Here is a 12,348-nt window from a genome sequence, read left to right on the forward strand (position 1 = left end):
TCAAAAATTTCATTGCACAAGGTTAAAAAAGTTAATCAACACATATTGAAAAATGTTGTTTATAAATTTTAAAATTCAATACAATTCAGAATTCTTATTTATTTAAAGTTTTAATTTATGCGAAGTTTGTGTCTTCATGTCATCTGCCAAGCTTTCAAAATTTGGGATATACCATGATAATGCCAACAGTAAAGAATTTTCTGATTGCAAGTCCGTAAGAGCACAGCAATTCTTCGTCTTTGTTTGTTTCAAATACGAAAAGGCTGATTCACACAGATATGTGGAACCAAAACAGGAATTTAAAAATCACTTGCATTTTTTTACATTTGGGTACTTTTCTCGGCAAACATATTTCCAAAACTCTTTTTCTGATGATCTGGCTTTTAGGAAGATATCGTTTCGCAATGTAATAATTTCATTTTCAAGTAATATTTTCTCCATGTGAAAAATCGCAGCAATTTTTTTTGCAATTTATCTCATATCTAAGTCGACATTAAATGGATAAGAAATATATTGAACAATGTCTTCAATTGTTTTAAAATCACTGAATCTGGTTTCAAAAATGTCCAAAACATTCCCAATTTCAGAAACATATTTCTGCAAATGATCTTGCATATTTGCAAAATGGTAAAATTTTTTTTTCTTCGAAATCCTTAGCCATTGCAAAAAATTGATATTTATATGCATTATTTCTATACTACTAATCATGTCACCCACATTTTTATTTTTTCCTTGTAATTCCAAATTCAGATCACTTAATTTACTGGTAAAATCTGACAAAAAAAAACCAGATCACACAACCACTCCGTATCTTGTGGCTGCTGATAATCATCTCCCCTTTGATCAACAAATTTTTTAATTTCATTTAGAAAATTTCAAAATCTCTGTAGAAACTTACTCCGACTCAGCCACCTCACATCTGTGTGTAATATCAGATCTAGTTCTTTTTCATCGAGTTGCATTTTGAAAAGTCTCCTTTGAAAAGATAGTCCTCTGATGGAATTCGCGATTTCGAAAGCGATGTCCATAACGCTTTTAGTATTTAATCTTTTGCTGGTGGATGATACAATGGTAACTCAAAAAATCTGGGAATTTATCATCCTTTTGGTACAATGCGATGAATCCGTAAAGATGCCCCGTCATTGCTTTAGCTCCATCTGTTGTTACTGATACGAGCTTAAATAGTGGTAATTTAATTTTTTCAATAAAACGTTTGAATGAGTTAAAGATGTCAAGACCGCTAGTTCTTTCTTTAAACGAAACCATACCCAGCAGTTCTTCTCTAGTGGCGGAATCATCGAAAACATTACGAATCATCCTTTTGTAAAGAAAAGGACAAACAATTAGCAATATCAGCACACAATTGTTCGCTCACATTTTTACTCATTTTTTCGGTGCGTCGCATCACAGTATTTCGAGATAATTGCAGATCTTGAAGGGTAATTTTAATTTTCAAAAAGAGAATCTGTTATTTCTAAAAATGCGTCTTTGATGAATTTACGATTTGCATTTCTTTGCAAAAAGATGACTCACTTTAAATGATGCTACAGTTACTGCTTTAGATTGTAAATTAGGTGTCATGAAGAAATTTTGTTGCACGAATAATCTGGATTTAAGTTCTTCTAATTTAGATAGGTATTTATCATGGAGTTCGTTGAAGTGCCTTTCTAAATTTCCTTTTTTTTTGGGTATAGCCACGGAAACTTTGCAAAATAGTATTCTAGTTCCCACTCTTGATGAAAATGATACGCTTTACTCTTTTTCGTAGTATTCATTTTAAATAAAAATGGTATTAAAGTAACATATAAGTAATGTCCAGTTATTAAATCAGCAAAAGCAATGCTTACCGATTAAAACACTTTAATTTGCACGAACCGGAAAAATATTCTGTCTGAACAGCTAACGTAGGATAATTGATGAAGTGGATTCCCGAATGAGAAAGTTGTTTCCAAAATAACTGGATAAACACACCACCGTTTATTGCTCTGTTTGGTTTATATCCTTATAAGAATCAGTTTTGAATGCCTTTGTGATATTTTTCTAAAGCTATTTCTGGAGGTCACGACCAGAAAACAATAAAAACAATTTGCACTTTCTGCTTTATTGGGCTTTTCTGTTAGTGCAACCTAATTATAAACGGGTAGTAAACTCAATCTTATTGCATTTGCAATAATACCGACAGCTGGAATTTTGTGGTATTTTATGTTATTATGGTGAAATGTGTTTCTCCTTCAATGAAATCTTCAGTCATGCAAAAAAAAAATAATAATAATAAAATAAGTTTTCAAAATCTGCTCTTCATTCCTATTTTTGAAGCTTCGAAAAAAAAAAAATTTAAAAAATATACAAAGGGTACTAGGAAAGTTTTGCAATACAGCTTTGTTTATTTAATTTTTTCAAAGTAATTTCCTCTACATTCAATACACCTCTCTATCCTCCGAAACCAATCTTTAAACCAGTTCTGCCAAGTTTCACTAGGGAGTAAAGCACACTCGTTGTCCCACGCCTGTAGAAGGTCCTCATCACTGGAAAACCGCCTCCCTTTTAGCTTCATTTTCACATGCGGGAACAGTGCAAAGTCGCAGGGAGCAAGGTCTGGACTGTAGGGAGGGTCCTCGAGAAGTTTCAGTCCTGTCGTGGTCAAATATTCGGTGCAGGCTTTGGCGCGGTGAGCTGCAGCATTATCGTGATGGAGGTACCAGGTGTCCATTCTTGACTTTGGCCGCAGGTTCTTCATAGATCCAATGACTTTAGGCAGGCATTGTTCAGTATACCACTTAGCTGTGACTGTCTTCTGCGTGTCCAAAACGACACGTTCCACAATTCCACTCGATTTGAAAAATACAGCTATCATTTTCTTCTTTACAGATCGGGATTTTCTGACAATTACGGGTGTGTCGTCATCATCAAAGACCCAAACTTTGTTTTGAGCCTTGGTCGGCAGATCGTAATAGTACAGCCAAGTCTCGTCACCTGTCACGATGTTGTTTACATACCGAGATTGTCCCTTATCAAACTATTTTAACATCTCCCGGCACCAAGTCACATGTCGTGTCATCTGCTCTTCAGTCAGTTGATGCGGCACCCAGAGAGAACAAAGTTTCTTCACGTGCAAATGATCTTGCAGAATCGAACGAATTGCTGGTGCATTTAGGCCCAAAGTATCCTCTATCTGTTGGTAGGTCACTCGCCTGTTTTCGTCAAGCATTTTCCTCACAGCAATAACGTTTTCCTCCGTAACTGACGTTCGTGGCCTTCCCTGCCTCTCAGAATCCTCCAGAGTGAAATTTCCCCTTTGGAATTCTCTATACCACCTGAATATCATTGTACGATGTGGACAGTCATCATCTAGTGCAAGAGTCATTTCTTCTAAGCACTGGTCTATGGTTAAACCACGCACGAAATTATACCGCAAAACTGTCCTTATCTCATTTCGTGACCACGATGCCATCGCAAGCACTTTACACTCTCACTACTAATGAATAACTGAGCCCATCGACTTGGCGCGGCAACTACTATGCACGTATGAACATGTCTCAACATGCAGCAACAAGCAGCTTCCTGTGATTCATTGTTGCATCATATTGCAAAATTTTCCTAGTACCCTTTGTATATATATAAATAAATAAAATAAAATAAAATAAATAGCAAAAGCCACTGCGCAATATAAAATTTTGGTAGTATACCTGACACGCAAATCGAGGGATGACTGTATATTTAAAATTCATCATAATCGACCGAAATTAAAGCCGAGATCGACTCGTTGGTCACCCCTGATATATAGATATTTTGCTAGCAGGGAAAAGGAGGTAATTGTCCCTCTGATAAGGCAATGGTCAGGCCACGCCTTGAGTACTGTGTACAGGTCTGGAGGCCTCATTTTAGGAAAGATGTAGATTTGCTTGAGCGTGTACAGAGAAAGGCAACAAGATTGATGAGGGGAATGAAGGGATCCTCTTACCAAGAGAGGCTTGAGTTCTGAAAATTGCAGTGGTTGGAGACTAGGCACCTGCGCGGTGATCTGATTGAGGTGTATAAGGCCTTGAATGGTTGAGCACGCTGAATTCTGATGGGATTCTTCGATTTGTTCAGATTACGAACCTAAGGGGGCATAAATTCAAATTGAGGAAAGACAGATGTAGAATAGATGTGCGGAAATTTGCCTTTAGCCAGTGGGTGGTTAATTACTGGAACAAACTTCCATATGTCATGGAAGTTGATAGGTTAAATAAATTTAAGGAGGAACTGGACAAACATTTAGAGAGAATTGTCTGGTAAAATTTTTTTTGGTTGATGCTGCATAAGCTCATACACTTGCTTTCTTGCATCGCATACTACTACTACTATGATGTGGTCACAAAGGAACTGAATGCAAAAAATAATTTTAATATCAGATACTTGGAATTTAGGAAAGCTTTTGAAGCTGTTGCACATGGAAGACTACTGTACAAGTTGGAGCAGTATGGCATTAAGAGCAAGTTGCTGCTATGGATAAATGGATGGTTGAGTGGGAGAAGACAGAGTGGTAATCAATGGAGAGTATTATTAGTGGAGTCCCCCAGGGTTCAGTGTTGTTTTCTGTATTTAGCAGTGATATTGATGAAGGTATATCAGTGTTAATGTCCAAGTTTGCAGATGATACAAAGGTTGGAGAGTTTGTTAACAACAGTAATCATAGTACATTAGTGGAACAGGATCTAGAAAAGTTGAGCAGATAGGCTGAGATGTGGCAACTGAAGTTTAATATTGACAAATGTAAAGTACTGCATTTGGGTTGCAGTAACCCTAGAGTAACGTACCAACTGTGTGGTACTTCACTCAGGGTAGTGGAGAATGAAAACGACTTGGGGTAATTGTGCATGCAGGCTGTGGGAGTAACTCATGGTGTCTTGTCAATGATATACAGGAATTTTGCTAGCAGGGATAAGGAGGTGATTGTCCCATTGTATAAGCCAATGATCAGGCCACTCCTTGAGTACAGCATAAAGGTCTGGAGGGCTCATTTTAAGAAGGATGTAGAGCTGCTGGAATGAGTACAGAAAAGGGCAAGGTACAAAGGGTTACTGTTATCAAGAAAGGCTTCTTAAGTTCTGCAAATTGCAGTGTCTGGAGACTAGGCACCTGTGATCTAATTGAGGTGTATAAGGACTTGGATGTTATTTTCCCTCTTGCTCAGATTATGCACCTAAATTCAAATTCTGATATAAATCCAAATTGAGTTATGACAATTGTAGAATAGATGTGTGGAAATTTGCATTTAGCCAGCAGGTGGTTGATAGTTGGAACAAATTTTCATCTGTCGTAGTGGAGGCTGACAACTTAAATAAATTCAAGGCCAAACTGGGCAACATTTGGAGTGAATGTATGGGTGAAATGGAAAGGTTTTATTTTTGGCTGATGCTATATAAGCTTGCTTTCTTGCATCTTATGCCTGAAATAATGCTAATGCTGCTGCATGCAGCAGTGGAATTGATCCTTGTTCTGCTTCTATTGAGACATGCAGTGGCCTCAAAAGCAAGGTATGAGGGATATGTTAAGTTAGTAGTAGTAGTGGCAAATGATACAAAAAAGTCAGTTTATATAGCATCAGCAAAAAAAAAACAATTCACCCATCCATACCCTCCAAGAATTTCTCGGTTTCCCTTGAATTTATTCAACACGCCCACAACAACAACAGATGGAAGCGTGTTCCAGCAATCAACCACTCACTGGCTGATGGCAAACTTCGGCAACTTGAATTTATGTCCCTTCATGTGTAGTCTCAGCAAGTGGAAGAGGGGCATATAATCACCTCCTTATTCCTGCTAGAAAAGTTTCTGTATATCCTTGAAAAAACTCCATGAGCTGTCCTAGTAGCACGTCTTCACTGGTCAGAAAATTTCGTGTCTGACTGCACAATTATCCCCAGCTCTTTTTCATTCTCCGCTACCCCGAGTGTAGTATCATGCAGTTGATAAGTTACTCTGGGGTTACAGCTACCCACCTGCAGTACCTTGAATTTGTCAATGTTAAACTTCAACTGCCATTTCTCAGCCCATTGACCCAAATTTCCCAGATCTTGTTGCAGTAGCTTACCCTGATGACTGTCGTTGACTACCCTGTAACCTTTGTATCATCTGCAAACTTAAGACATTAAGCTTGATATATACCTTTATAAATATTGAAAACAACAATGGACCCAAGACTGAACCCTGGGAGTATTTCAGTAATAACATTAGTTGGTCCATGAAGAGCAATGCCCATTGATAACCACTCTCTGTCTTTCTTCTTCCATTTACCCACCCAAGTATATGATGCTAAAATTATTTTTTGCATCCAATTCCTTGGTCACTACATAATAGTAACTTATCAGATTGGTTAGAGAAGAATGAACTTTGACAAATCCACTGATTTGCAGTATAATTGCATGCATGTCCACATTACTTCTTTAACCAGTGATTACATTATTTTTCCTGGACATTAACATCAGACATTAAGCTAATAGGTCTGTAATTATTCATGTAACCTTTTGATCCCCTTTTATGAATTGTCGATATATTCCAGTCCATAGGGCGTTCCCCTGTACTCAAGATACACTCATAATTACGGATAAGGGTTTGCTTACCTCCTTTGCTGCCTGCCTTAATATAATTGGATAGATTCAGCCTGCCCCTTTGATGTCCTTCCTCAACAATTTCTCTTCCAATTTCCTTTCAGTTATCACAGCCATTTAGCTCCTCGTTAGAGTTTGATAAACTTCTAGCATCATCTTCTCTAAAGAAGTCTTCATGTGTGAATGCATATAGAAAATACTTATTCAATTTGTCTGCAATGTGAGCAGGGCCATCAACAGTTAATCCATAGACATCAAGTGGCCCAATGTGATTCAATCCCTTCCTTCTGTAGTCTCAGAAGGAAGCAAGCATAGAAGTCTTTGCTGTTTTTCTTTGCATTCTTTGCCAGAGACTTCTTATAATCTGCCTTAGCTTGCCTAACCTACTTTGTGACTTGATTATAGACTAATTTATATGATCCCATGCACCTTTCTTCTCTGCCACATATCTCAATAGTTCATCTGAAATCCATTTAGGTCTAAGCCTAGAACAGTATTTCTTTGTTGGTATGAAAAGCCTAGTAGCTTTTTTGATTACTTCTCATTTAAAATTTGCTGTTGTTAACATCATCAGTTGGCCCCACTGTGTAGTCACCCTTGCAAAAACCTTTACCCAAGACAGTAGTTATGTTGTCTTTAATTAAATTCCACATTAGTACACTGTGATTGCTGCCACCCAGTGGGTCTTTTACCTACAGATTCTTCATGCATTAAGAATCACTCTGGATAACCAGATCAGGAGTATTGCTTCCTCTTGTTGCCACTCTAACAGGTAGTGTACAGAAAACATTGATCTTTGGACAAATATTTATGTATATGCCATTAAACATGCACAATATTTTTCTGATCCTGCACATGAATATTGTATTGACATTTCCACCAACATGAAAAGTGCATTCATTACTTGCAAGATAGTGGAATTTTTGAAAAAACAAAACATGTCTTCTACTTGCAATGATTGATTAAGTAAGGCAAGTTTTCATCCTTAAGTCTCTCTCCATTATGCCCATGCACAATGTTTCCAGAATTTTCCAAACTTGATTATGCACACCCAATTCATGGTTTCAGATTTCTACCCCATGTGATTTTTGAATGATTCAGTTTTATTCATTGTAACCTTTGTTAAATTGAATTTTTGACATCAATGTTACTGTATTAGACTGCTAAATTCAATAAATCAATTATTACTGTATCAGTGAAGTGTTTTTCTTCCTTAAATATAATGCTGTATAATTTTACAAAAACTGACAAGCAAATGCTTACTTACTCCAGGCAACAGAAGTTGAAATCTGATGCAAGTATTTCAATGTAATTTAGCTGACTCACTCAGTGAGACAAATAAACTGACCTACCTGATCACAATGACCAAACCTACAATACCACAAATGACTGAAAACCACTAAAATTTACACAAAACTATTTGACTGTTAACAAAAAAGAAAGAAAAAAAAGTAATTTGCTTCAGTTGGCACCCTCTGAGGTTCATGAGTAAGGTGTTTCATAAGTTATTGGCTGATGATAAAGCAAAACAGTAGAATCTTAAAAAAAAAAACCAAAACATTTCTTTTAATTGCATTTTTCATTGCCACTTCCAGTAAAAAAGATTGTACTGCTGACTATAAAAAGCTTTGAAATGTTCTTGAAAAGTTCACAGCCTCAGCAGGTTCAGAAAAAAGTTCTTTTCAAGTGAAAGGTGCAAACTGGGTAGAGTTCTCTCTCATATGACTGATGATGGATTTTTATATTCATTGTAGTCTATGTTAATTTGACTTTTTAAATTGCTCTCATAAAAAGAATTGAATTCCATAACAAGTGAAATAAACAAGGCTTGGACAAAGGCAATCACCCGATCACTGGTGACTAAGAAATCCAGCCTGATGACTTAGTATTTTACAGGTTAATTTAGCAGGGATGATGTTGAAGTATGAGTTCTGTTTTAGGATTGCAGCAGCCTACATATTGCCAAGGATTAGTGTGGCTTTCAACAAACGTACAATATGATGGGCTCAGTATTGGTACTAAACTAGATGCGCAAAAATTTGTTTTCAGCCAGAAAGTAATTGAATGTTGGAACAAATTTCCATCTGATGTTTCCATTATTCTACATTCTAATTCATCCAAGTGGATGAATTAGAATGTAGAATAATGGCAAGATGATAGTGAACTTGCTAGTATCACCAGCTTTATACCGAAATTGGTAGAAAGTGTTCCACAATGCATTTAGCATTGTTGCATATGATGCAACAAAGCAAGCTTATATAGTATCAGCCAAAAAAAAAAAAAAATCCTTTCCGTTTCATCCATCCATTCACTCCAAAAGTTTGTCTAGCTTGGCCTTCCATGACATCCTTGTCATTGCTGCCTTCATAACCAGCATTAACCCAGCAGTATTCATGTGGGAGATGACAGGTGTCCTTCAAAAATATGTTGCAAATTAATCATTAATTAGTGATTAAAAATCTGAATTTTTTTTTTAAATTTCATAAATAAGTCTATCTTTGATTTGAGTTTGTTTGGAAGTGAAAAATTGTACACTTGAAATGCAAAAGCCTTGTGGGATGCTGTGCAACTTTGCTATAGAAAGGAAAATATTTCAAATTTGTATTAAAAATTACACATAAATAAGTAATGTAATCCATTAAGAATAAAAGAAATATTTAGTATACTGCAAGCAGAATTTAAAACTTCAATTGTTTTTATAGAAATTAAAAACAAAGTTGGGCACCTCTCAGGTTCCATGTGACTGCTGATTGGCAAAAAGATTGTCTTCATTCAGAAATATTCATGGAACGTATTCTGAGAATGTTAAGTTGATCAGATAGATTAGAAAAAAAGCTAAATCTCAAAGAATTTCATAATATTGTTCAGTTATGACGTTATCAGTATGTTAAATCTGATGATTAAATAGATCTGAAATTATCTGGTATAGCTTGTAGTGATCATGAAAAGGCTAAAATGTATGGCATATACTTTTGTATGAATGCTAGTTATTAACTCAAATGATTAGTGTTAGTTTTCTTTGCCTTCAACTATGAAATTTTTATAAAATTTTCTAATCTTGCAAGATATTTATTACTTTAAACAACTAAAGTCCATCTCATCTAACTTCAGACTTCCCAGAAGTTGCTGTTTAGCAATCGTATCACTGCATTAGCATGTATCATCCACCAAATGTTCCCCATTCAGAAACTGTATAGCTATTTAAAAATGCATATAGCATAATTTAATAACATATAAAATTTTTGTGGTAATGTTCTCTGTATTTAAAATGTAAATAGCTTAATTAAAAATAACATTTTAATATGATTAAAAACAACTGAATACATCTAAACATTTTTTTTTTTTTTTTTCAAACATTTCTTTCAAGGAAACACAATGCACTTGCCTTTACCATCTTAACTTTTATCATTAGAGGAAGAACAGGACTTATCATCTAATTAGGATCTTTGCTTGTAACAGTTTCATTTTAAAATAAAATATGGATGATTTAATTGACCAAATTTTCTTCAAAACAACTTAAGGTATTTTATATACACAAAATTCAGATTTTGTGCTGTCTCTTTCATGTCAGTTACTCAACTTTCCCACCATAATGCCAAACTACTTTCTACAGAAGGAGTGTCAAAAGTTAAGAGATGGACTATAGATATTATCGAAGTCTTGAGGAAAGATTGCATTATTATTAATGCAATCTTTCTTGATTCTTGCATTATTATTAACACTGTTCCTAAAATTGTTCAAATAATGAATGCTTTATTTTTCTCTCTTCCAGGATACCAAATAATCCTTGAAAGTTTTGTATTGGTAAAAAGTTATTAGATGGAAGAGATGAAGTGACTGCTACTATATACCATCGCATTCTCTGTGTTCTACTAAGGCAAAGAATATTGCTAAGAACTTGAAGATCATTTTGCTTTGCAAACATTGAACCTGGATTACACAGCTTTTATCCTATAGGAGTGATCCTGATTTATCTGGGGAATGCACTCACCACAAGAACTTGTATAAATTCTAAGGACAGACTTAAAGTGTGCCGAACACACTTTAAGTAGTATGCAAATGTAGTATTTCCATCTCATTTAGGGAATTTTGCATTACAATTTTTATATGAAATCCAAAAAATTTTAAACGATGATATTTTTAGCATAATCATATTCATAAAATTCAGTTTTGTTATTGTTTGTATGTTTGTATTAGCAACTAAGGCCATATTGCTCCAGGATATGTGGTGGTCATTTCCTGACCTTTCCGCATCTTCCCTATTTGGTGGTGACGGGCTCGAACCCCAGTCCAATCAAGAAACGTGTCCTATGCACTGCTGCTCCTTCCACCTGGCTACGGAGGCGCCTTCAGTTTTGTAATTCATATTCAACAGGATCCTTTATTGTATGCCAGCCAGAAATTTTCTGTGAAAGCAAGCCTGTATAATAAAATATGTTTTATGAAGCATCTTTTAATATATGAATATTGTGACTGTCAACTACATGCAAATTAAAAGCATAATTATTTGTTGTGAACTATATTTGAAGATTTCCTCCCCCCATTCAAATGAACTGGATTTAGGAACTTTAAATAGATGTTGATTACACGAAGTGATAAAAAAAAAAAAAAAACCACCAAGCTAATTGTAGAAATATATTAAATTTTTCTCATAATAATATAACAAAACTGTTTCATTATATATCTGGAGAGAAACATTTTGAAACAACTAAACAAGAACCGTGTACATTTTAATCCCTGCATTACAAAACTGAAAGCTGTTATAAGGTTTCCCTTTGTTTTCTATAGTGTGTTTTACACAATCAAATTTTAGAGTAGATATGTGACAGACCTCAAGAGCAAGTGCAATCTCCTGCGGAATTGCTATTGTTGAAATGTTTGATATGTTCCTGAGTATTTTGAATTTGCACGGTGATATTTATCAGCTTTGCATTTTTCACATGTCGTATGTTCTATTATTTATAAAAATGCTTCTTTTCGACATACTTTAGAACTTCACTGGAGATACCACTCTTCAAATATAAATTTTTTTATGCTAAGCTAATAGCTTCGGGAACGAGAGTAGCCTTGTTCAGGTGAAGTTTTTACTGCTCCTGGAATAGAGAAGTTTTTTCTGTTTTATTAGCTTAAATTGGCATATTAAATTGGCATATTAAGCTATTGTTTAGAGTAGCTTTATATTCCTAGTCACGATACTTAGTTTAAAGTTTAACTTAGATAGAGATTTTGTAAGTTATTACTTAGTATCAGCAAGGGTATCCAATCCACGTGTTACAAGTTTCAGCTCCTCTGAACGAGAAGTTTTTTTAGCCATATTTAGCCGCTTTATTGACCAATTGTTATATTAAATCATTTTCTATAAGTAGCTTATAGACCTAGTCAAGATTCTTGGTTTATTCTGAATTGAAATAGCGAGATTTGGAAGTTAATTAATACTTAAGTGTCCATAGATTTACCGTTCATAACTTGCTGCCATTGTTATACAATACAATGTTATATCCCGAACTAGATAGCATAAGCTTAGTATACTATAGTATATAATATAATATTGGCAGTTAATCTTGTTAAACTTCACTGTCAATTAAATTGTACTTTTTAACTAAATACATATAATGACATAGATTTTGCAAACATAACAATTAATTAATACATAACTCGATACGGAAATTGTATAAATGGAACTCGTAGATAATACTCGATGCTGAAAAATATATATAGATATATAGTGTTATAACTGTGTTGGGATACAAGTTTAG

The 12,348-nt window shown here is 35.0% G+C and overlaps 1 protein-coding gene across 3 annotated transcripts in view; it reads left to right on the plus strand.

The window, feature by feature from the left end:
* The window catches only part of LOC150091666 (terminal uridylyltransferase 4-like), a 604,054-nt gene extending 593,038 nt beyond the window's left edge, over positions 1-11,016 (plus strand). For all 3 annotated transcript variants that reach the window (XM_090376273.1, XM_090376276.1, XM_090376282.1), the window contains one exon: positions 10,365-11,016. In XM_090376273.1, coding sequence (XP_090232399.1) covers positions 10,365-10,383 — 19 coding nt within the window. In that variant the 3' untranslated portion in view covers positions 10,384-11,016. The remainder of the gene's footprint in view (positions 1-10,364) is intronic.
* Positions 11,017-12,348: the final 1,332 nt, after the last annotated feature.

This window comes from Mastigoproctus giganteus, chromosome 1, assembly GCF_048544385.1.
Source record: "Mastigoproctus giganteus isolate SK-2022 chromosome 1, ASM4854438v1, whole genome shotgun sequence".
In the NCBI taxonomy this organism is placed as follows: Eukaryota; Metazoa; Arthropoda; class Arachnida; order Uropygi; family Thelyphonidae; genus Mastigoproctus; species Mastigoproctus giganteus.